This window comes from Dreissena polymorpha, chromosome 14 (assembly GCF_020536995.1).
Source record: "Dreissena polymorpha isolate Duluth1 chromosome 14, UMN_Dpol_1.0, whole genome shotgun sequence".
Classification (NCBI taxonomy): domain Eukaryota; kingdom Metazoa; phylum Mollusca; class Bivalvia; order Myida; family Dreissenidae; genus Dreissena; species Dreissena polymorpha.
Genome location: NC_068368.1, coordinates 14456614 through 14484109, shown reverse-complemented (window position 1 = coordinate 14484109; position 27496 = coordinate 14456614). Strand labels below are relative to the sequence as shown.

Here is a 27496-nt window from a genome sequence, read left to right as displayed (position 1 = left end):
TTGGTTTGAAACGTCGTGATGCGGCAGAAGTTGCTAGAATTAAATAGATAACTCTTGAAAGAAAACAATATGTTACTTTTGCCACAACACACTGACAGAATGGTAGAAAAGGTTAAAAAACTATAATTTCTGCCTCAAGTGACAGTAGTAGCTACACATTTGCAGACTAAACGGGTAGTTATTAAATAACCAACACAATTTAAGAACACTCACACTGGGTCAGATTATAATATGTTCGCTTGTTCGTACTTCAAAAAAGAAGTTCCGTTTCAAGTGAGTAGAGATTGTTTAAGTTGTTCAGTTTGATGTCAAGATGTTATCTGTATCGAGCCTTATGGGTGAAGCTTACAAACACTCAAAGAAAACAGAAACAAAGTATTCGTTTTGTTGCGAAGGAATGACATGTATATAAAACAGTGCGGCACGATAATTCATAGACGCGTGATCAATCTGTAAAAGAATTATACAATCTTAAACGCGGAAAGAAGTACCGTTTTAAGATGATTTTGCAAACGCATGTATAATTTTATTAAGAATTTGATACGATTAAAATATGCATAAAACAAATTAAAAATTAAAAGATGGTGTTTTTATATGCTTTCAATCAATTTTTAGGCACTCACGCGGTAGAAGGTAGAATTCTGTGTTCTATGTCGTAAGTTTATTAAAGGAAACTTTAAATTAAGAATCGGATGTTATGAAATGGTCAGGTGAAATCAAACTACTCGCAGCGAATACCTCCTCTAACTGTTAACACAGCGTTAAGCAGCTAACACATAAAATCCGCCAACTCTCTAATATTGAAGGCTTACAAATGAACATATAATTAATAAAGGTTGAATAAGATTCACTAACGTTTGATAAGAACAGTCTTAAGATAAAAATCATTTGAGTACTGAATGTGTATTTAGTATAATGTATCGACATTTCACATGGCGATAATTAATATCTTCTTATATAAACAGAGTGAATGGCCAGCTCCACATGCTAAGAAAGACTATAGCGACACATCTGGTTGAAAGCACTAAGTCCATTTGTGTCTTTAATGGTATTCCATAACTGTTCACGAGTGTTAGAGTTCACATTATAGAATAGTATACGATGGTGCACTATATTCTAATTCACTCCATTACAAAGTGCACATGTATTTATATATGCTGGCATAATAAGTCGCCCTATTACTCGCATTGTCTTACTACAGAGAGAGGAGAGTTCATGATTATTTCTGGCGATAGTCCATAAACCACACTCTCCGTCGGACCGTAATATTGTTGAGCAAAGAAACGGGTACTTCTCTGAACACTCTTGAAACAGATTTATATTTCTTTTTGTGTAACGTGTCGGCGAAGCATGGCTTTCCACGCACTTTTGACCGGGAACAGGCCTTCTGCAATGTATTGATCCATGATGTGGTAAAGTTCGCACTTGCACAATATCGCACGTATGTCAGGAATGAAACCATGGTGCTGTTTGTCAAAGTTTTCAAAATATATGAGTCTGCTATTAAACAAATGTTTTGCCATGTATGTATTTGGCAGGTTGCAGAGTTGTCCAAGAAAAACCAGCTTTCTGTAATCAACTATTGTCTCCATAGGCACGGCATGGATTGCACATAAAGTAAAGTTAGTTGCAGTGTTATGTGGCAGACCCTGTATGTGTTTTAAGCAAAACCTATGAGAGCACGCCCTTTGAAGATATAAATATCCTCTCGTGGAACGTAAACGGTTTACACAAGTTTGTTGACAATTGTGAAGTGAAAGCATTTCTCTACAATTATAATATAATTGCACTAAATGAAACATGGAGTAAATTTAACGGAGAATTTAACGAATTTTTAGAGTCTTACATCCACTTTGATTTTGTAAGAATATGAAAAATACATCTATAAGGAATAGTGGAGGTTTGAGCGTGTACATTAAAAGCTTTCTTGCTAAACGGATCAATTTTCGCCGTATATTTGATACATTTGATAATTGCATTGTTTTATACTGTGAATTTTCATCCTTTTTTAAGTGTGAAGATATTATTATGTATTTTGCCTATATTTCACCAGAAGGATCATGCTATTACAATGATAAGGAACAAAAGGATGGTATTATAAATATGCTCTCACACTTAGAATGTATTAGAACAGAATATTTTGACACTCCACTTTTTATTGCAGGAGATATGAATAGCAGATGTAAAGATTACCTAGATTTTATACCTGATGATACATTGTTTCATATTTTTGGTAATGTTGAATACGAAGGTAGCTATTTTGATTTACCTCGTTCTAACAGAGATAATCTCCGTGCAAATAACTTTGGCAAGTCTTTAGTCAACCTTTGTTGTATTTTTGATGTTCACTTTCTAAATGGGCGATTTTCTAGTGATATTGATGGTAATTTTACCTGTATCTCAAATGATGGCGCCAGTGTGGTGGATTACATGTTAGCGTCTTCCGGTTTATTTTATTACATAAAGGATTTTTGTGTGATCGATCGAAATGAATCTGACCATTTCCCAATCTCATGTTTGTATAAGCTTAACTAACTACCTAACCCAACACCTGTTAATATTATGACAGGGAATCTTTTACCTATTCAAAGATTTAAATGGAAACAGGATAAACTTACACAATTTAAGGATTATTTTAAACACTTACTGCCAACCATATATGACTTACTGCGAAAATGCATTGCTCAGGATGTTAATTCAGCAGTTGAAACCATAACCTCTTTGTACTATAACGCAGCTCAGTGTATGCTGGTCAAACATTTTAGTAAATACACCTTTTCCAAGCCCCGTGGTGGAATTCGATATGTGATACCCTCAAGCAGACAAAATATAAAGCATTACGAAAATTTCGAGAAACAAATTCTCCTCTTGACTTACGGACATACAAAGATAAGCGAAATGATTTCAAAAATTATTGCCGATCCTCAGTTAATAAATTTAAGGAATCCAACAGAAAATTATTATTTGACACCAGAAACGATCCCTGCTCCTTCTGGAAAGTTCTTAAAAAAGGTAAAACAATTGCGACTTTAGATGATAGCATTTCACCGTCTGAATGGTATCAGTACTTTTTCAGACTTTTGTATGATGAAAATGCTACTATAAAATGAAGACCCATGTACTGATAATTCACATAATCTCGCTGATCCTACAGCCATTGTCTTAAATGAACCAATCACAATTGAGGAGATTCAAAGGTCTATTTCTACCTTATCTTTTGGGAAAAGTAACGGTATTGATGGTATACCAGCAGAATTTTTCAAATATACCACGGATGACATATCTCCTATCTTGATAGTTCTATTTAATCAGATATTAGAAACCGGTAGTATCCCTTTATCTTGGGGTTCTAGTGTCATACCTCCTATTCACAAATCTGGTCCGACAAACATTCCTGACAATTACAGAGGTATATCTATTTCTACCACATTATACAAAATATTTTCTGGCATTATAAATAATCGATTGTCAAATTGGGCTGAAGATAACAACAAGATAGATGAATCATAATCTGGTTTTCGAAAGGGCTATTCAACTGTCGATAATATTTTCTGTTTACATGCAATGGTACAAAAATACCTTTCTAAGAGAGGTGGTCGTTTCTACTGCATCTACGTGGAATTTCGTAAGGCATTTGATAAAATCAATCATAGCAAGTTATTTATCTCCTAAGAGAAGAAAGGCGTGCATGGTAACTTTCTTCGAATCCTTAAAGCTCTCTATGCAAAACTCAAGTCATGTATCAAAATTCAAAACCATATCACTGATGTTTTCCCGTGTAACATCGGAACGCGTCAAGGTGACAAATCAAGTTCGACCATCTTTAATCTATTCATTGATGAATTATCTGCCCTTTTACGCAACAGGTGTAGTACTGGTATATTTATTACTGACGATATCCCAGACATTCTTTGCTTGATGTTTGCAGACGATATGGCCGGATGTGCTGAAACTGCGGCAAAACTTCAACAGCAAATTAATATTATTGACCAATTTTGTTATGAATTTGGTATGGAAATTAATTTGGATAACCGTTTTTCGAAATGGCGGTCCTCTGCGTAAATACAAACACTGGTTTAATCGTGGAAATAAAATCAAAGTATCTTCTGTTTATAACTATTTAGGTATATTGCTAACATCAGGTCTCTCATGGTCGTCTGCCCACTCGAAACGAGTATCACAAGCTCAAAGAGCTCTATTTTCGATCAAAACATTTCAAAAACCTTTTGGCTATTTTTCAACTCCAGACTCATTTAAAAAATGTGACTCTATGGTGAAGCCAATTCTTTGTTATGCGTCCCAAATTTGGGGCTATGAATACGTTGATGCTATTGAAACTGTTCAAAACAAATATTGCAAAAATATACATGTTCCAAAAACCACAAACACGTGTATGGTTCTAGGGGACTGTGGTAGATTACCTTTATGTACGACATACTTTATCAATTGTATTCGATACTGGTGTACTTTATTAACCATGCCATCACACAGATATCCAAAACAATGTTACAATATGCTATAATCGCTTGACGATGTAGGCAGAAAATGTTGGGTAACCAATGTTAAAACTCTCTTATACAAATACGGCTTTGGGTTCATATGGATAAGTCAAGATGTCGGAAACATAAATAGCTTTATTAGAATATTTAGACAGCGTGCTATCGACTTCTGTACGCAAGACTGGCACGCTTCTGTTGAAAATTCGAGTAGATATTATCATTATAGGCACTTTAAAAGTCTTTTAAATGTTGAGAAATACTTGTCATTAGATATTAATTTCAAATACCGTGCAGCCATGTCCAGATTTAGATTATCAAATCATAAATTAAATATTGAACTCGGTAGACATAGTTGTATATTGAAAGAAAACCGTATATGTAGTTATTGCCTACAAAATTTAAACACGTTAGTTATTGATTGTGAATTGCATGCCTTTTTTAAATGTCATAAATATGATGATGTTATAAATTCATATTTGTTTAACTGGTATACACATGGTACTGATCCACAAGATTTCTATGTACTGATGTCTTCTTAGGATGCTGATATTGTTAGGAAAATCTCTCTTTATGTAAACCACTTGATGTTATTGATATCTCATGAACATTGAAGTTTGACACAATTTAAACTCTTATAACTGTATAAATGACATGTATTTTGGGCCGGAGGCCTTTATGTACAAATAAAGAATTCTCTCTCTATAGTTTGTTTTTGTTTCAGGTTACAGTGTTCTAAATCGTAAATATCACAATTATACATTAATAATTTATTATAATAATTAAAGTGAGCGTCATTGCATTTACGCCAATTAACAGACATTTTCGTATTATCACATGCATCAGTTTTACGAGTGAGTACATCGATCAATCAAATGCCAGGTCTGTGTCTGAAAACGTTCATACAATCATCATCCATAACAATACAATTCCTTACGCAGTCAAATATTTCAACAGGCACACATACAAAGTCAATAATTGACTGACAATTAACATCATATGATACATATGTTGCACTGGCCCAATGTCATTGTTTGTTCTATTTACAGGGACAATAATGTTGAAAGTGGAAACTCAAATATGTTGAGAGTGGGAACTCAAATAAGCATTATTAAATTTAACATTATACAAATCACTTATTTTGTATTGACTTGAGTTGAAACTCTGTTGTTGAGTCTTTCATACTTACTTTTGTTGGTTTGGACTGGATGAACCACAAAAATTATGTAGTCGTTTCTTAATAGTCACGAAACAACCTACTTAATGCATATGTTTGCCAGTTGTTATAATAATGAAGTTGTATTTCCACTCCCATTTAAGCTTTTAATGTATCTTAGTTTTCCATGCAATTTTCTTTTACTATGTTACGCTCGTTTCCAAAGTTATGGATGATTTTGTTGTTAAATGTTACTATTGTTCAACGCAATTTATACTTATCTACATAACAGCACAGTAGGGTTCATTTTAACCACTTTTTGATGATGTTATTTGATAATATTTTCTCAGCGTTCTTTCCGCCGTTGTCGTATCAGCCATCTTGTTTTTACTTTCAGTATCGACTCAACCTCCGCGCAGAGATTTGACGGGAACCAGCATAGCTGAATCAAATCTCCGCGCAGAGATTTGACGGGAACCAGCATAGCTGAATCAAATCTCCGCGCAGAGATTTGACGGGAACCAGCATAGCTGAATCAAATCCATGCCTTCATAAGCAACCACGTGATGATAGCCGAGCCATATGATACAATAATGGTGTCTTTCTGTATCAACGGCAAACAATGTGTACGCCGAAGAAAAAAGAGAATTGATTCCTTTGTACAAACAGGTATTACAGGTATTATTTCCCACTTTGATAGATTCTTATTTACTGCAATAAACGACAGACAATTAATACAATCAGCTTATTATTATTAATAATTGTGTATGGTATTCGGGTTTTCATCAATGACAAATAATGTCATGGTTTTAATTTTAAAAACTCAATTTCAATTAGGTTTTTAATAGAGATCAGTAATTTAAAACATTTTACATTTAAATTATTGATTATTAAACAAATATTTACACGTTAACAAAAATAAAATTCAGGGTCAAGTATCACAAACTTTCCTTTAGACAGGCTTCACTGACCGTCTTCGGTCATATAAAGTCCCTATTGGTGGTGATCAACTAACTCGGGTGCGTCTAGTGGAAGCAAAACACCTTCGTTCCTTGGCTACCTCACCATAAAAGCGGTTTGAAGATCCCCTACCTATTCATAATAGAGCTATGGCACATCAAACAGGACTTCTTGGAGATACAAATCAACCCTTGTTGCTGGTAAATCGTTCAGCTTATCTAAGTACAAGGTGCTCATGGTGAGCTATCCTTTACCACTTAGATACATATTTTTACGCATTTGTAGTCCAATAGAAAGTTAATTTTATCAATGACCTTTCTTATTAGATTCAAGTTGTAAAGGCTTCAATTCTAACCCTTAGATACTGATGAGCAGCAAACAGCATAAAACCTTAACAGACTCAGACTGCGAGTTAATCGCAGGCTGTTCTGGTTTAATGCTGTTTGCACATAGCAATTTTCACATTTCTTCTGAGAGGGAAAGGGTTAACCAAAATGTGTAGGTCTTTGATCACCATGATCAACATTTTCACTTCAACATTATCCAGTTAACTGCTGGCCAAACCTTGCGTTAACTTAGGAGGAAAGTCCCTTCAATTCAGCTCTTTCAAAGTTTTGTAAAGGATTGCATTCCATGCATAACTCTGATTTCCAAGGCAACCTAAATTGAAACATATTATAAATAAACCGCTGTTGATTTTTTTAAACCTGAAGAATAGCATATGTTGGGTGAGCGATATAGAGCAATCTGTTTCTCAGAACCTGTCCGAAATATTTGGTTCACAATTAGTGTACATGTTTAAAATACAAGGAGAACCCATTCCACTAAGGCAGTTAACTCTTCATTTAATATTGGCTTAGTTGTGCACCCTTTTTTAATTTATCCTATTGTTTGGTTGTTTTTATTCACAAGTATAGAAAATGTCAAAAATAGCTTTATCAAATTAATAGCTATTACAACGATAACAAACACCGAGACAAGTGGAGCATACTCATAGTTGAGGGAAAAAAAAAAATATTCTTTTTTAATACTCCTAGTTGATACTAGAACAATGCTTTCTGAAGTAAATGTTCAGTGAATTTTCATTAATATTTTCAATATGTGGAAACTTTTATACAATTTCTGACTGGTAATTCAAGTATAAAATATGTTGCATTGTCATGTTTCTTTCGTTTCAGAAATGCTTTAAAGAGCTGTTCAGCTACAAAACTCTGAGACAAACTGGAACCCTTTACCATTACAAGTGCAAGTTGCAAAGGAGCGATGTAAATGGAAAGGTTAAGGGCTCATTTAATGATTTCCTGTCGCTTTTAGGTAAACATGTGGTGAAGGAGCACTTGATGGATTCTTTGGCATAGAGAGCCCTGAATCCAGTTACAACCGAAATAATATTCATCTGGTAAAGTAAAAATCGGACAACTATGAATTACTGTTAAATTCATTAAGACAGTTCCTCGACCACTTTGGCTATCTAGACTATGTACATGAGATAAATGATGCGGTGTCCAATGATACAGATGATACTGTGTATTATTACTGAAGCAATCTCTGTCACTTGTATATGCACCTGATGATGTTTGGAACATTGTTAAAGAAGGAGATGTGGCCAGAATAATCTCTTGCCTTATGGTCTGTGCCCATTTTTTCTTCTCAACCTCCAAACCATTAAAATATGTGTTTAGACTATGTATTGAAGTGTGAACCCTATGCAAAAAATTAGGACATTGGAAGGTGCATTTGTAAACCTGAGAGGTGGAGCTGCAGGAAATATTGAAAGTTATTTGGTACAAGAAATTTGTGTAAGAGACCTAAAGGATTTAATCAGCCTTGGGTGCAAATTAGTAAGACAAATCAATTCAAAGACGTTGCATAGCTGCAGACACTGTGTTGGACATTTTGATAAAATAGAGATTTCCACAGCAGTAAGGAAAGTTTCAAGTAGGCATCAAACTCCATCCAGATTAAAGGCTAGTGAAGTGATATCCAATTCTTTGAGGGACTTGCCACCATTTTCTAAAACGATCGGACGATTGTGTCAAGGCATGCCAAATGTCCTGTGTTCACCGTTCAGGAAAATCAACTTTGTTGATTTAAAGTTCAAGATCAAGCAAGTACTATAAAGACTGTATTATGGACATACTATCAATTTTACCATGAATCATCTGAGGATGACTTCTAGGAGGTGTGATACATAGACATGGACTGCCATAATAAGAGTGCCCTAACATTGTAATCATCAGTCCAGTAGACTAAATTGATTTGAAACCGAGAGTTTATAAACTGTTTCTTATGGACATCTCATTTATCGCATGTCAAGCAAAAAAGTACTTCATACAACATTCAGTCTGAATTCCATTTGAAACAAGATATTCAAATATAGACATTGAACATGACGTCGTATTAGCCCGGCTGTTTTGGGAGAAAACCCGAGTTATTGTCATAGCCAGCTCGTCGTCCGCCGTCGGCATGTGCTAAAACCTTAACATTGGCTCTAAAATCAAAGTGCTTCCACCTACATGATGATTTCTACATGCCACAACCATTATTGGGTCACTAGGTCAAAGGTCAAGGTCACTGTGACCTGTCTTCTTTTTCTTCTGACAAGCTTTCATTTATTCAAAACTCCACCCACAGCCGAGCGTTGGTACCCGCTATGTGGTGCTCTTGTATAAAATACAGTTTTTAGAAAAAGCGCTTGTTACCTTCAAAAGTGCTGAGCATTCTTTTATTGGGAGTATAAGTCTAACTAAACGACATTAATGCTTGCCTTCCAGGAACAAATTTGCTGACAAATTACAATTTACTATACAAATATCATGTAGCTTCAAATCATGGTACATTCACACCACCTGTGTTTTAATCCACTACTTATTGCAAGAACACATGCTTAATGTATGTACTGTCTGTGCTCTGAAGACTTGCAGTTAATCTACATTTAGGTTCTACCTTACCTAAACAATTTCTTCATATTCATTTAAAATTGTAATCGTCGTCTGCAGACTAGTTCTGTTTGGGACAGTCCACGATGTGTCTGCAGACCATTTCTGTTTGGGACGGTCCAAACATTGTCTGCAGACTATTTCTGTTTGGGACAGTCCACACTGTGTCTGCAGACTATTTCTGTTTGGAACAGTCCACGCTGTGTCTGCAGACTATTTCTGTTTGGAACAGTCCACGCTGTGTCTGCAGACTATTTTAGTTTGGGAGAGTCCACGCTGTGTCTGCAACTATTTCTTTTTGGGACGGTCCACGCTGTGTCTGCAGACTATTTTAGTTTGGGACAGTCCACGCTGTGTCTGCAGACTATTTTAGTTTGGGACAGTCCACTTTGTGTCTGCAGACTATTTCTTTTTGGGACGGTCCACGCTGTGTCTGCATATCATTTCTGTTTGGGACGGTCCACACTGTGTCTGCAGACTATTTCTGTTTGGGACAGTCCACACTGTGTCTGCAGACTATTTCTGTTTGGGACAGTCCAAACAGTGTCTGCTGACTATTTCTGTTTGGGACAGCCCACACTGTGTATGCAGACTATTTCATTTTGGGACAGTCCACACTGTGTATGCAGACTATTTCTGTTTCGGACAGTCCACACTGTGTCTGCAGACTATTTCTGTTTGGAACAGTCCACGCTGTGTCTGCAGACTATTTCTGTTTGGGACAGTCCACGCTGTGTCTGCTGACTATTTCTGTTTCGGACAGTCCACAATGTGTCTGCAGACTATTTCTGTTTGGGACAGTCCACACTGTGTCTGCAGACTATTTTAGTTTGGGACAGTCTACGCTGTGTCTGCAGAATATTTTAGTTTGGGATAGTCCACACTGTGCCTGCAGAATATTTTAGTTTGGGACAGCCCACACTGTGTCTGCAAACTATTTCTGTTTGGGACAGTCCACACTGTGTCTGCAGACTATTTTAGTTTGGGATAGTCCACACTGTGTCTGCAGACGTTTTTAGTTTGGGACAGTCCACACTGTGTCTGGAGACTATTTCTGTTTCGGACAGTCCACACTGTATCTGCAGACTATTTTAGTTTGGCACAGTCTACACCTTGTCTGCAGACTATTTCTGTTTGGCACAGTCCACAAAGTGTCGTTTGAATATTAAAGATAACAGTCCGATAAATAATTGTGAGCATAAACTTTCACAATTTGCAGACGACACGACAGTCATTTTTGATGGCTCTGATATCTCCCTTAATGAATCTCTCGACACACTTACTTCCTTTTCTGAAATGTCTGGTCTTAATGTAGCACAAATATCATAAAAACAAAAGGGAAATTCATCTGGAACGTAGATAAGTTTAACTTGTCAGGCATTCACTTTAATGTAGACTGTGATAAAATAGTAATGATAACATTTAAAAAATGGAATCAATTTTAAAACGATGGAAAAGACCAAATTTAACCCTAAAGGAAAAATTGTTGTTATAAAAACATTAATCATTTCTATGTTTAATCACCTATTTATAACCTTGCCAAACCCAGAACATTCGCTGTTAAATAGAGTACGAGTATATTTCTCCTTGTCTCCCAATGATTTCTACCACACCAAGGCAAATTATTTACATGATATTACAATTTTAATTGTCGTCTGCAACCTCTTTCAATTTGGCACACGCCAAAATGTGTCGTTTGGTTAAGGGTTAACGAGTATATAATTACATCGTTCTAGTTCAGTGGTAGATACGTTCACACCAAAATGCTTTCTATATGTAATACATTGTTGAGGCACATGCCACTTAAAATCCGTTCTTGTTGGTACTCAGTATAATCGTCTAATCGATAAGAATCAAATTGTTCATGAAACATTTGGACTTGATCCGAAAAAAGAAAGAAATCACAGGTGCAGGCGTGTGTGTTAATGTGAGATCACTCTAACATAGTTTATTTCTCAATATTCTCGAGGGAATACTCTCCCTTGTTCGGTTTGTTTCAGGTTTTACGCCGTTTTCAACAATTTCTCAGTTATTTCGCGGCGACAGCTCACTTATTCATGGTCACTGGCATGTAAACCAGTACTATCTAGGGACAAGTGCCTTGCCTAAGGATACTCCACCATGACCGGCGACCGAATCGAACCCTGGTCTCCCGGATGAGAGTCCCTTGTTCGGATGATGTTGTGTAGTTGTACTAAGTGTCTCATGATGTTGTGTAGTTGATGCTAAGTGTCTCTCGCCATTTATGTTACAATGACACTTGAAACCCGTAACATCTTAACATATCGGTAGGAGAGGAAGTTCAATGTTAAGGAAACCGCAGCATTACTAAATGAGGAAACATTCGTTGGTTACGTGGCATACGAAACGAGTTAAAAAAAAAGATTCTCCTTGACGACTAACGAACGTATTTATATCATGTAAAGGATTAAAGATAAAAGAAAATAACACGTGTGTTGCGTTCAAATTATATATTAACTATTTTCATTAACAATGGCACGTTTTGATAGGCTGAATTATTCAGTTCATAGCTCCATGAACCAAAAAATCGCAGTTACGTGATACACGCGCTAAATTGATGATGTCATTTGAAGCGCCGTAAAATATAGGGCGTTATTTCACTGACATTTTTAAGGAATTTACTGCCTGGAATCGACGAAAAACAGGGTTATTTACTCTTACCTTTGCTGTTTGGGTTCATACAGGTATGAACCAAAAAAAAACATTGTGATAAGTTTGTTTTTGGTTCATACCTGCATGAACCCAAACAAAAATAATTTCTTAAATAAAATATGAAATCATATATTGATTAGCCAAATACAATGGCATCATCATCTTTAATTCAATATTCATTGTCTTTTATCCTGTTTATTAATGCTAAAATGCTAAACTATTGTTTACTTGTAAGGATTTATAAGTAGGATTAAATGAACACCTCTGCTTAGATGAACATGACGAATCACTAATTTGGTCTATTTCAATATGTCACTAGACCCCTCTCCGCGTGGGTTCGATGCCTGGCTTGCCTGATCCGGTTTTCCATAGGTGGAATCGTCTCAGCTTGCGGAAGGACGACGGTTCTACCCAGTTGTTTGATAGTGCCCTATTGCCATAGTGGATAGTTAATAATTTGGGGATCTACTCCGTCTTAAATGAGTCGGTCATCACACGGCCTTAATGTCTACGTTATGTTTTGTTTACATTCTTTTCAATCGAGTAAGGTGTACGTTTGTATCGGTTAACTCTTTACCAAACGACACATTTTCGACTCTCCGAAACTGAAAGAGGTTACAGACGACAATTTAAAATTGTAATAGAATATAAAAAATGCTTTTATGGCGTAGAAATTATTGTGGAATAAGGACAAATTACTCATCCTAATCAAGTTTTCATTTTCCCGCAATATTTTATAGATTCGTTTTAGGCAAATTAAAAAAATATCGTTATTGTTCGGTAAATGGTTAATACTGATGTTGCAACAATTGCGTGACCTTTGTATACTATTCATCAATATATTAACATAAATGGTAACACGCTTTTAATAGTCTTCTAGAAGGGTAAAGTGGGAAAAACTGTGCCATTGTGCATTTCCAACAATTTTCTTCTTCTTTTCATCCGTTTTGTTTACAAAGTCGTCTTCTACAAATGCCCTAAGGCGAGTTATGTAGTCGGTACAGTGTGATTATTCATTCTTAATGCATTAAGTCGAGTTTTGCGGTCGGCAAAGTGTGCTTATTCATCCTTAATTCATTAAGTCGAGTTATGCTGTCGGCACAGTGTGCTAACTCATTCTTAATGCATAAAGTCGAGTTATGTGGTCGGCACAGTGTGCTTATTCATTCTTAATGCATTAAGTCGAGTTATGCGGTCGTTACAGTTTGCTAACTCATACTTAATGCATTAAGTCGAAATATGCGGTCGGTACAGTGTGCTAACTCATTCTTAATGCATTACTTCGATTTATGCGGTCAGCACAGTGTGCTAACTCATTCCTAATGCATTAAGTGAAGTTATTCGGTCGGCATAGTGTGCTGACTCATTATTAATGCATTAAGTCGAGTTATGCGATAGGAACAGTGTGCTGACTTATGCGTAATGCATTAAGTCGATTTATGCGGTCGGCACAGCGTGCTGACTCATTCTTAATGCATTAAGTCGAGTTATGCGGTCGGCACAGTCTGCTGACTCATTCTTAATGCATTATGTCGAGTTATGCGGTCGGTAAAGTGTGCTGACTCATTCTTACTTGTTACATATATGCAGCTGATCAATTAACCCATTACCAAACGATAACGGGATTTTACGGGTGTAGTACAGGTCAATTTGTTATCTCCCTTTTCATATAACATACATTTACTTCTTTGTGGAAATTCTGGCCTCTCTAGTGTTCGTTCACCCATGCAGGCTGATGCAATAGTTGTTATGTCCAATCATAATAATGAATTGATACGATGCCAGATGTCCATTGGTCATTCAAATGTAACTGTTGATTTCATTATGAAATTACTGACCGCTCGCATTTGCCAAGACCGTCTCGTGGACGCAAGTCCACGTGGCTATCATTTCATTCCAACCTGGTGAGTTATTCAACTGCTTTCCTTTATTAAACATTGTTGTATTATCACGCCGGGTATGCGGATACTTTGATGACAGATGGCAATACGATACCAGATAACAACAAAAGCCACGCGCAAGAGTTGAGTTCTTCAGCTTTTTTGCATTTATGTTCTGTTCATTTGGTTTTCAGACACATAACATTGTTTGGTCGATTAATGGTATAGTACTTCGTATTGCGGAGCAAGAAAGTCGTGAAACAAAAACAGTGGATTATAAAAAAGGAGATAAAATTTCATCGATAATTGTCATAAATTCGATGATCAGTACGTATTTCAACAATATAAAAATACTTGGACATGAATCAAGAACGTGCCAACTAATCGAAATAAAAGATCAATATGTCCATTAATGTTACAACATGTTAAATTTAAGTTGAATAACGTATTTGAGGAAATTCAAATGTTTTAAGAGTCGGATGACAAATTTTCATGGACACTTCTTTTACCGATCATCTCAAAGACAATGGCACTTCGATTCCAGATAACTCGACACTTTTTACTAGATATAACACTCTATTTAGTGAATCAGAAATGCAGAATTCGCTGTTGAATACTGCTGTAGTAAGCAGGCAATAAATAAAAATGTATGTACTGACGTAAATTCAAAACGAATTACCGAAACATGTTCTTATCCCTTTGGAATATGAAAATTAAACGGAAATAGAAATGTAAAGCTCAATATAAAAGGAATTTTTCAAATCTATTTAAATTTTGTGGCTACGCATTAGTATCGTCTTCAAGATGCGATTCTAATGAGCACCAATGACAAAAGATTTTATGAGGTGTATTGGCCGCCTTAAGACCCCTTGCTCCTGCAATTGAACACAGTCGTGTTGATCCACATGATCCGTTGAATTATCAATTCTCTTGATCTCAATTTGCCACTAAAAACAAGTTTATTATCAAGACTTCGTCGTCACTTGAAATATGTTACGTCAGAAATAAGCATTTGAATTTTATTTAAAATTTGCACTTATAATTTTAATTATATAAATTAATAGTAATTTTACATGCGTATGCAATAACGTTATGAATAGATTCCAAATGTGTCGGGCTTGATAATGCAAATTGATTCGTACTTCAAAATGTTTGGTAAGAATAGCCATAATATACATAAATGCATTTCAGGAAAAAGATAAAACTCGGTTATCAGAGTGCCCAATTTGTTGAATGTCTCTGTTATCCGAAGTGCCCTATATCGGGAATCAAAGTATCCGCAACTTCATGAATACCAATTATTAAAACATGCTCTTTCTTCGTTTATATTTCATTGAATACTATCAAAATTTCAGTATTTGAAGCACAGTGATTACTCTACATGCTGGAATATCAAATACTTTCTTGCAATATTTCTAAGTAGTTTTATTTTGTTGAAATGTTTACTGTTCATCCAGTTTATGCTGTTTTCCGATCGAATTTTCTATTTTTGGACGAAAAATCTACCATTCTTCCGTGATGTTTTTCTTTGCAATAGAAAATAATACACCATTTATAAACTCGACCATGCGCCATGTCTAAAAAACTAATCTTTATGATATAACAACCGATGAACTTACCTCTCGCGTTGTTATCTGGTATCGAAGTGCCATCTGTTATCAAAGTATCCGCATACCCAGCGTGATTATGAAATGTGTGTTAATTAGTGTAATTATTGTGATATTCATTTCATGTATATTCATTCATTTCATTCATATTTCGTACGTAGTATCGATTGTTTTGTTCTGTTAGTAAAATATTGTCATTGTTTTGTTTAGGTCTTTTCCGTCATGGCTATATTGGTCAGCGTCAATAAATACAACTAAACCTCCACGGCTTTGATTGAATGATGTGCCCCCTCTTCCACACCCACTACAAATGGCGCCCAACGTGGAGCAAGACGTGCGACGGAAGGACCAGGTTGGCGGCTGGACCAGGTTTCCGGAGGGCTGCGCGGTTGGAACCACGTTCGTTCAGGGCGGGCCCACGCTGTCGGAGGGGTGTTGGATTCGGGAGTCCCAAACAACCCCTAAGAGGCGCCTTAACTTCCGTCCAGCTCATATGACCGTTTCGGCAGAACCTCCAGTACATTCGGCAAAGACAGCTGAATTGTGTATTAATTATACACTTTCTCGTAAGAGAATTCCGCGTGTATTTCAGATTTTATGTGACGTTTTGTTTACACTATGTGACTTTTGTACTTTTAAATTGTGAATTTCGTCACTAGACATTTTGTTAACTGTTCCTTGTGGACGTTATGATTGTGGATGTGTTAATGTTAGTTTGTTTCCTTAAACATGTTCGATTGGACTGACCATGTAAGCCTATTATATCAACTTTTTTATTTTAATATTTATGGCGCACTACTTATTACGTGTGCGTATGTGCACACAAATAGTTCCTTTGGTAACAAATGTAAACAATACGTACGCAAACACGTTTTTTTATTTCAGTTCGATATTTGTGCAGTCTTTTAGAATATTTTATTAATTTTTAACATGATAATTTTCTGTAAGTATTTCAAAAACGTTTGTAGCGAAGTTCAATTTTGTAAATAATGTTCAGTTCTATTCAGTTAATAATAGTTTTGTAATATGTTCTCGTGACCGCTAGATTTCATTCATTTGCCTTAAGGTTAAATTACAAATTAGAATCCACATGCTGTAGTTAATTTGTGGTATTGACTTCTTTTATTTCCTTTAAATAGTAGTAAAATTATAAATATTGTTAGTGTTGTAATAGTTTGACAATTATAAAGTTTTTGCATAAATTATTTGTTTTAATCGTGACATCAAACGTGTCATTGTTGTCGTACATTTCCATTAGAGCTTATACGCTTTATCGAATTACCAATTAGTTGTTCATCAGAAATATAAGCTTATATGAAATTCTAATACAGTATTGAGGTTTTGTTTTAACGGTTAAACAAACATGTTGATTTTGTTTGGAAAATTAGTACATATCAACAAATCTTTGACATTATTTCTTTAGACATTTTATTTCTAAGTATGAGTTAAAAGTATAGTCTCTTGGTTTGTTTTTGATAGTTGAGAAATTCTTTTAAAATATTCTAAACTTTATGTTGTTTTAAATTTACAATGGTGATGATCATTCCTTAATGTGTGCATTGGTTAAGGGTGTTGTGAAGTTTTGTATTTTTTCAGTGTGTTTATGTACCTTTTGAGATGTTATCAATCCCAAATTTGACTTTTCTACATTTTATTGTATGTTTGTTTCATGGCAAGAAATCAATATATGAGTTATTTGTTATTGAAAATTGTTAATATTGGAGGTCATATTCGAATGTGTGAATGTTGGTTGATTTAAGTATTCAAATCATGCTTTCAGCTACATACATTTTGTTGTGTTTTGTTAACATCAGTGAAAACTTTGTTTAAAAGAATTTTGAATATTTGTGCAACTTAACACATTTGCATCAATATTAATTGCTTTGTGCAGGTGTCATTAATAATGACATGTAATAACATGTAACTTCTTAAACTACAGATCTGAAAATGAAGAATGCATATATTAAGTCTCCATCTTCATATACCTTATAGTGTAGTCATAATAATAACTAAAAGATAATGGATCCATCTGAAAGTAAGTTGATGACAAACTACATTAGCATGTTGAATATTTTCTAAGTTGTACGATCGGTTTGAGTAATCTGCTACAAATCAGCATCTAACAAGTGTACACTGTTCAATTGTACAGAATACAAGTTGACGAATCACAATTCAACATTTTTCAACGCATTTTCAAGTCAATCGGTGTTAGGGTACAAATTGTCATTAGTAGTAGCCACAGGTATTGGGCCCGTGGCCAAGTCACTTAAACTCTATCAATATGTCATAAAACAACATTAATCATCATTTTGACAAAACACAAATCTGATATAATATATATATATACAAGGTAGGTATCTCTTGACACAGGAAAATCACCTATATCAACATTTTAAGCCATTAGGTGACTAAATGACAATCGATTTTCGTAAACTATGAACCATTTTGTTGGGAAAGGTTGCCTCGTGACGAAAAATGACCACGAACGGCTACTTGTTAACATAAACTACAAGAAAACACTTCTCGAACTCATAGAAATGCTAGGTCGGCTCTCGTCTGACCAAACCTTCAGTGCCGATTTTTACAAGAGTAAAACTATCGAAATATCCCAGCTACCTAACATAATCCACATTAGTACAATAAACAAATACGCGTTTATCAACTTAAAACACAGATTTGTCCTTTTGTTTGCGTTGTAAATCGGGAATTAATCGGCAATTTCGAGTCCAGCTCCAAGTCGATCAGACGCTCAAGGTAAATACGGTTCTCGGTTTCAGGAATTCGGTAACTTTGAGGCGCAGAACCAATAGTTGGATAAATAGCGTAAGGTCAAGGACGGTTTATCGTATACGATTTAAATAAATATTCAAACATAATGATTATATTAGTGTTTGGTGTGGACAAAAAGACAAATCTGTGTTGTTAGTTGATAAACTCCTATACTTTTACTCTTGTGAAAATTGGCGATGAACGTTATATATATTATATTAGATAAAACTTGTTTTGTCAATATGATGAAAAATGTTTTTTATAACATATTGATAGTGTTAAAATGACTTTGCCACACGTTCAACACCTGTGTACCAGAAGAATCATTGTTTACATTTACAGATTACAGACTTTACAACTGTGCAAATGTCAACTTGTAACATTGCAAGATGTAAAGATATGCGATGACTAATTTAGACGTGTTTACATGCTCAGAGTGGAAATCGGCAGTTCGTTAAAGTTACTGTTGCAAATTTGTATACTTTAGCATTCACCTTTGTAAAGAAGCGTGAGAGTTGTGGCAAAGTTTTGTGCGTTGTTTATGCGATTTAAAAATAAAAGTAAATGTATATTTTACATGTTTAACATTTAACTTTGTAGTCATTGAACAGTTTTAATTGGACCATGAAAAAGATGAACATAAAATATCAAACCTTGTTTATTTGAACATATATTATTTGACATGTATGTATAATCTATAATTGCAACATGGAAAATATCAGCTGAATAATCAACTAGTGCAACATTTCTGTTGATAAATAATATTGGCGGTCTTTCCCTTCCATAGCTATAAAGCAATATCGCCGGTTTTAACCAAAGGAGGGGGCAATTGACCAGACCAAATTTGCGTTCATTTTTCACAAAACCGACAATATTTTGCTCTGATAGGGATTAACATAGATATATCGTCGGTCTCTTTAGAAAAGAACGTAAGTCCACCTTGTCCAATTGATATGACGCCTTATCTATGATCGCTTCGCCCACTTAATCACGTCGCTCAGCGGGTAGCAAACCTAGACAAGCTAACGCCAAAATGGCTTCATTGCCTATATACTGCATGTAGATTAACGCGATATTCCGGATTATTTTTATGGATTTTTTGACAACATATGCCACTTGTATAAGGGGTTTGTGTCATTTAATTATTCTGCGAATGCAAAAAATATACGTTTATAGAGAACATCAGCGAATTATAACGGGTTTTTCGGTACATGAATAACGCTCTCAAACGCTTGCGCGCTGACCGAAATCGAACCTGTTATTACGTGTGATGTTGGTATTAGCAATAAATTAAGACTTCTTCAACGGCATTTGCCCATGTTACTTACGAAACATTTCCAATCGTGTATTTGACACGAAATTAACGCTTTAAACTGGGATTTCGGTGAAGTTTTACACGCTTTCTGACACCGAGTGTACCAAAATCCCACATGTTATTACGTATAAAAGTGATATTAATAATATTAAACATTGCTTATGGGACATTTATCAATCACTATAATTGAAAGTGCAAGACAGCACGATAAGTTTGGTCATTGTCATATATAAAGTAGCACTGTATGAAGGGGAATTCAGTAAAGCTACCTGTATCAGACGCTGGCGCAGGTACCGACTTCTCCCAAGTTCGGCATTTATTGGTTATATCAGTAATAATAAAGCTTATTATGTGGCATTTATCGATTCGTTTCTATTAAAATAGAAACATATAATCGTTTTAACTTGTTTCTGACACACACAAAACTCGATTTATAACGGGGATTTCGTTAAGTTACGCAAAGTTGGTACCAATCTTCTCTATTATTCTACAAGCACACGTGATATAATTCATACTTAATAATGCGTAGTTATTTCTAACATAACATTTCCAGTTTTTTAAATAAATAAATGCTCCATAAGGGTGATCTCGGTAATTCTATACATTGAAGCTTCCACTTGCTCTTGTGAAGACCGCATTTCCGCGTTTGAAATGGTATATATTAAATTAATCTTACTTATGGATACCGAATGTCAGAGTTACATAAAACCTATTCACAACGTTTTTGCCTTATATCATTACCGCTTTTTTTTCGAACAAATCAAACGAAACTCGTTGAAAAAAATGAGATCTAGGCATTCGATCTCAAAGGTGGATTAAATGCGTTCATTGGTGACATCACATGTCTGCACATGTGTAGATACCGTTATTAATATAATATATCACGTGTCACCTTCTAATAACATGTATAATGGCAATAAAGTGCATTACTATCAAAGTAATAAAACACAGCACAAATAAGGCTTCATGCTGGGTTTAATTTCTCTTTAAGTAATGCAGATGAACCTCGCTTCTGTATATTAATGACCTAGTAACTGATAAAACTATTCTTTTTAAACGTGAAATATTATGTGATAATCAGATCGATAACATAAACTATTTAAATCTGCTAGTATATCCGATAAAATATATTATAATTGTCTTTGGCAGTATTGACGTTCAGTTGTTCGTGGTGACGACCGCATGCATTTATACATCTCTTACACTTCTCAAGATCTCTTTTCGGCTTTGGAAACGATATAAATTAAATGTTACCAACTAATCTTTCAGGATATCGATTTTCCGAGTTACATAGTCCCCATCGACACCGTTTAACCATTTTTAATCTACTTTTTTTAAGAGGAAAACAAAAGAAACTCGCTAAAGTAAAAGTGAACCTATACATAGCTTGTCTAGAAAATGGCGGACAGTTCGTTGCTAACTAACGCGCCCGATTAATCGATCGCTGATTGGTAGATCTGTTCTTAGATAAGAACTTGATTGACATGCGGCGTCATGTCAATTCCTTAACCAAACGTTACAGTCTGTTGTATGGTAACCACTGTTTACGTTCGAGATCTCTGATTACAGGGTTGATGCTAGATACTGCTTCCAATTGCTGCTTTTTGGACATCCGGTCTTCACAAACGACATGACTTCTTCTCGGATTGAATTCTTGAATCGGATATCTGCCTCGGATGGCGGATTAAAATGTATTTTTAGCATTGGGTGATAACGATTGCATTTTTAACGTTGACGAAAGCGTGCGTGTAAAAAGTAAGAAAAGCAAAATCTTCTTTCGTCTCCATATTTTCTATTCCAAATCTGTCATAATGCGTTTCTTTTGGGGAAAGAGTCAAGTACTACTTGTTATCGACGAAAGAAATTCAGTCTAGACCCTCGGTGTGTATTCATTTTAGAATCCGAAGAGTAGCCGTAGCCTAGTGTTTAACGCAATTCGTCCATTTGGGAATGGCGTTATACGAAAATGTTCGGTAGTCGGTAATCCACGAATCGAGTAATACGACATCGTCTCCATGACTACGTCATGGAGACGATGTCGACTTACTCACTTCGTGCAAATATATAAAATAATGTTGACGAATTTGTACGATATTTTAATAATGTATGACATAGTTATTACCCTACGGAAAATATAAATTAAAAAGGGTACAAAGGATCTTGTCCCGGCTTCGTTGATAATGGTAGTGAATCCTTGGGCAAGGCACACTGACTTAGCATGGTATTGAATTGAAACAAAAATACATTTAAAAAGATAACTTTGAACATGAACGGAGTATTTTCTATAATAAGTGGTTTCTTCTAAATGCTGATGTCAAAAGTGTTGTGTTTTTTTGCCTTTTGGGTAAGCTTTAAATGTGTAAGATTTTGTATGAGGTTGTAATGTACGTTACGTCAAATTTTGGTACACTTAAGTTTTTTATTTATCGTACCCATCTTATATACATTCATTTTCCTTGTGATCACAAGAGCGTGTAATCCTTCCATAGTTTCACAAAATCTGCAGCAGATGACAAGATGTTCAAAGTGAAAAACTGGTTTTGCAAAACTTTCTATTTTCGTGAATTTTGAATAATCAAAGGGGGCACAATAATTTGCTTATCTTGAGCAAATTATCAATGTCTCTCTTAATTTGAAATATCGTTTGCTGCAAAGGCATTAAAAAGCTTTTGATTAAAGGAAAATGTTTGATACATGGCCTTTTGCAAGCCGAAAAAAAGATGATGTAGTAAATAGACAAAGAACAGTAACTGGATTAAATAAAGCGGAATCGACTTAACACAAGTTATCTTTCTTGCTATAAGCACTATCGCCGGCTTCAGTCCAAGGCAGGTGAAAATTCAAGGTATGTCAGACTAAATGAAGGTTATTTATTTTAACAAAAGCACAATGGTTTGCTCTGATCAGGATTTACATACGTCGTCGGTCTCTTTCGAAAAGAACTTAGGTCCAGCTTCTCGGAGGCTGGAGTTACTTTCGTCTCCTCCGAGATCGACGATTTATTAATTAGTTTATCCACGCATATGAGAAAAACCCGTTCCTTAACCAAAAGTTACATTCTGCTGTATGGTAACCACTGGTTACGTTCGTGACCTCTGATACCAGGGCGGTTGATGCTGGATACGGCTTCCAATCGCTGCTTTTCGGACGTCCATTTTTCACGAACGACATGATCTCTTCTCGAAAAGTATTCTGGAACCGGATTTCTGTCTTCGATGGCGGATTGACTAGTTTATCGAAAGTCCCAAAGAATGCAAAGCTGTCCACACCGTGGAAGGCATAATGAGATTTGAACGAGCTTCCGAACGGACTCGATGGTTGTGACGTCGCAAACGTGGCTACGTAACGGTAGACGTTTGACGTGAACGCGCTCGACGCTATTAACGTCATGTAGTCAGTTGGGCAGATCGTCCGTAAGTCCGATATCATTGTATTTATCTGATAGTCGGGGGAAATCACAGTGGAGGGATACAAGTTTAGAGCAGTCTCGGAAATGACGTCATCAAATGTGCCGAGAGTTTGGCGGACATATTTTTCGTAGTTGTCGGACGGTGTAAGTGCTCGGTTTTCGGGTATATGTTGTTCTTCGTTTGCTTCCTGCGCCGTAGAACCTGTGAAAATCAACACAGTATGTAATATAAGCATGATCACGTGATTGGGTATAAATTTTCTCTGAGTTAAGAAATATGCAGCAGGCAACTTTAAAAACATCTCAACAAAAACGCAACATGTTTATGAAAAATTGTTTTGTTTTTCAAATCGAAATTGAAAATTAGCTCATCTTGAGCAAATCTTTCTTTGTCTCGGTGTGTTCAAATATATGCTGCTGAAAAGGGCGTTATGATGCGTATATATTATGGAAAGGGTTGACTAAATAGTTCTTAGAGGTGTTTAAGGCTTGTATATGGAGTAATGGGTTCAGTAGAGAATTCCATCACTGTTTTAACATTTTACCATTAACAGACAAAAAACTTTTGATAATTTGCCTTTTACTGAGCAAACCCTAGTGTTTAAGAGTCTGTAGTAGACAATATGAAATGGAAGAAAATTTGATTAATCATTTCACTAGAACAAACAGCAATTCTGATGTATAAGCATCATATGAGTTAGATTAAACATATGTGTTCATCAATAATGGCCAAATACATAGAAAAAATAACATACATTAAAGGGATTAATGTATGTTCTTTTGCATTCATTGGAACAATACATTCAACATAACATACATTTATCCAATAAAATTGCCTCAAATTCAGAGAAAATGAGATATTTAGAATGGCATACAAAGGAATTTTCTTAATTGTGATATGAAGGAACTACGTTTCTGATCATGTGATCTGTTTAAACCAATCAAATCCATTGATTTTACAGATAAATGTTATGACTGCAATTATAAATTGGTGAAACGGATAAGAACGCAAGCTGTGCAAAATTCAAAACTTCATTCAAATACTTAACAAATCCATTAAAGACGGTATACTGATATATCAGTACTTTTAAAAATTTGCAAACAGACTGGAGCCAATATCAGGTCCAACATATGCGGGACCTGATCTTTGCTCCAGCAGGTTTGTCTCCAGCACTTTATTTTTTTTTAAACTGATGTCAAAATTGACTTTTTTTTAAGTTTATGCAATCGGACATTTCTAGGCGGCCATCTTGTGTCCCAGTCTGCAATTGGCTAAGTATGAAGGTAAAAAATAAGGGAATCCTTGTAAAGAGAATCAAATGAAGCAAATGATACAAATTTGATTCATAAACCCATTACCAGAAAGAACGAGATTAAACGAGTGTGTTGCAGACTACTCTATAAACTGTCAAAATGAGCAATATTTCTTTTTCCACAATTATTTCTGCGCTACCAATGCCCGTTTAAAATTTTATCTGGGACATTCCAAAATGAGTCGCTTGATGAAGAGTTCATTGGCCAGATGAACCTACCTATGATCGTCGGCACATCCCGACCGTGTCCGTGTACCCAGGCTTCAAATGGCGCCTCTTTAAGTACATAGCCTAAAATTAATGAAGATATAGAGTTGAATGTTTTATCATAGAATGGCGATCGGACCTTCAGCTTATTATACTAATTATACATCATGCATCGATAGTGACGAAATAGTGTGTAATATTTTGACAGGGCGTATTAAAAATAACCCTTTCAAGATTGATTGTTGTTGGATACATGTACTTTAAACAGTAAAATTACAAAATTGGTTATTTCAGTGAACAAAATATATTTGTGTTTGTTTGGGGTGCAAACGGTAATCTGCAGCTAACATTTGAAAACAATTGAACACACATTGAGTTTGCTTACTACTTGAAAATACTCATTTTGACACATTGCTTCACTTTTTATTGAACAATAAGAGAGATTTCGATAACAAATTCTGTCACAAAGATTCCCGCGTTATTTGATTTAATGGAATAAAGAACGGTATTTCAAATGCTAGCTTTCTTCATTTTGATCAATTCAGTATGTTGAATGCATACATTAAAATCGTCTCGATGAAACGATTCCATGGAGTACCAACAACCAAGGATTTGAAAAAAGAGGGAGTACGTGTAACTGACTTGTATAGACTCAGCAACTCTGCCTTATCTCTGAGAAACTCTTTTTAGTTTAGCGCTACTAACCATCGACTATGGGCAAGGCCCCGTCAAACAGTCCGGCTGTCGGCAAAGACAATAGGTCATCCATCAACCAATAGGGGTACTCGTTCCATGGTATGCTTCTCAGCACGTCAACTTGGGTCAAGTTGTAGAGGCAGTCGACATCGGAACATCCGGTGTTCTTCAAAAACGGCTCATTGTCTTTGAATGCTTGTGCCGCGGTTTTGTTCATGACCGGTGAAGCGCTTTGTAGCCATGCTTTATGGAACAGGTTCTCGGTAAGTGGAGACGCTTGCAAAGCGAAGATGGAAGTGCCTCCAGAACTCTGGCCAAACACTGTAACCTGAGAATACGAACAGATACGCAATATTTAACACAAACTAAGCCTAAAATATGGAACGCCATAGCTGCCTTAACATGGCAATGTGAATTACGTGACTTTATTTACCATTATATGATCTTGATTTTACATTATATGATGTTACGTTGGCATTATATAATGATAATTTACCATTATATGATATTCACTGTTCATTATATGATGCTCACTGTACATTATATGGTGCTCAATGCCCATTATAAGATGCTCAATATCCATTATATGATGCTCATGGTTAATTATACGATGGTCAATGTCCATAATATTATGCCGATTACTGTGTAGGTCTTTTGGTTTCATCATGGAACCATCATTGTTGGATTCTTTCCAAAAGAAACAGAATTTGTCAGTTTGTCGCCAGATTACGTAGCGTCCTTTTTGATCGAGACTGACGATATATGACTTAGTATAATATAATATTTTGGACCCACAAGTACAATCAGAAATCACATTTAAGCGTAGCCAACATTCGATATTTAAGGTTACAACAAACTATTCAACAGTAAATATTTTACCTTTTCAAGATATAAGTTTATATATTGAGATTCACCATTCCTGTCAGCTCTATTGAAAATGACGTAACTGCTGCTTGTTATCAGTTTAAGTTACGTTATTTTCGATTGAGACTGACGATAGAAATTATTTTGGACGTGCTATTATGTGCTTTGCGTTAGTATGCAAAACCTGGTCCACGAGAAAATGAAACTAACCTGATTCGGATCACCCCCAAACTTTCTCACGTTCATTTTGACCCACTTTAGAACTTCAATTTGGTCCATCAGACCATAATTCCCGGAAGTGCCAGTCGGTGAGCCAGTCACTAGCAGCTCCAATGCCATAAACCCGAAGGCATTCAGCCTGTAATTCATACTGACAAACACCACGTTCAGATCATGTGCGAGTCTGGCGGAAGGGGCATACCCAATATCCGCGTCGTTTCCGCTTCCGTACAAAAGATAACCGCCATGGATCCAGACCATTACCGGAAGTGATGCATTGACATCAAGACTTGGCGTCCAAACGTTCAAATAGAGACAGTCCTCGTCACCCACAAGTTTGGAAATATTTCTATTATCCGGTTGGAAGCAGACGTTTCCTGGTACCCTGGCGTCAATTTCGCCACTCCAACAGTTACCATTAGAGACATCCAAGGCCACGGGTGGTCTCCATCTCAACCGACCAACTGGTGGCTCCGCGTACGGAATTCCAAGGAAAGAATATCCGTGGTCCTTATAACTCCATTGTCCGGTAATTCGGCCACAAGAAACGTCTACGGATACAGACGCATTTGCGTTTCCGTTCCCGGAACCGTCAAAGAGAATAAAACATTCGCCAATATCTTTTAAAAGGAAGACAAAGAAACATGTAATCGTCGAAATTCCAACCATTGTGCAGACGGTTTGGTTCAACTCTGTTCCAGGTTTGTGGTCTACAAGTGATAAGATACAAGGTCAATATAAGAGAAAGATAGCCCCTGATCTTTCTGTCGGTGTTAGTGTGTATGAGACTCGAAGCTAGCCGACCGTTTTAGAAGCGCACCAACGATATTGCGCGCTTTATGAAGGAATCAGACTGCAATGTTTAAGCAAATTGTTCAGTATGATCGTTATGAACATTCATTCCAGACACTGATTCGAGCTTCCGTGATTACATTAAGATTTCCTCATCTTGATATATAGTTTCTCACATCGCGTCAACAGATGTCCATTTAT

At 35.9% G+C, this 27496-nt stretch overlaps 1 protein-coding gene across 1 annotated transcript; it reads right to left on the bottom strand.

The window, feature by feature from the left end:
- Positions 1 to 22565: 22565 nt before the first annotated feature.
- On the bottom strand, positions 22566 to 27203 carry LOC127858155 (neurotactin-like). The gene is made up of 4 exons (XM_052395122.1): positions 26495 to 27203; positions 25430 to 25748; positions 24737 to 24808; positions 22566 to 23406 (listed from the first exon to the last, which is right to left on the bottom strand). Exons 1-4 carry the CDS (start codon positions 27170 to 27172, stop codon positions 22802 to 22804), a joined length of 1674 nt encoding a protein of 557 aa, XP_052251082.1. The 5' UTR covers positions 27173 to 27203; the 3' UTR covers positions 22566 to 22801.
- Positions 27204 to 27496: the final 293 nt, after the last annotated feature.

What these genes read in the sequence shown, in the direction of transcription:
- LOC127858155 (XM_052395122.1), bottom strand. Translation starts at nt 27,172, where the DNA reads ATGGTTGGAATTTCGACGATTACATGTTTCTTTGTCTTCCTTTTAAAA. An exon ending in TTGGGGGTGATCCGAATCAG is followed by an intron (nt 25,749 to 26,494) that starts GTTAGTTTCATT and finishes TCGTATTCTCAG; the next exon opens with GTTACAGTGTTTGGCCAGAG. An exon ending in GGATGTGCCGACGATCATAG is followed by an intron (nt 23,407 to 24,736) that starts GTAGGTTCATCT and finishes TGATTTTCACAG; the next exon opens with GTTCTACGGCGCAGGAAGCA.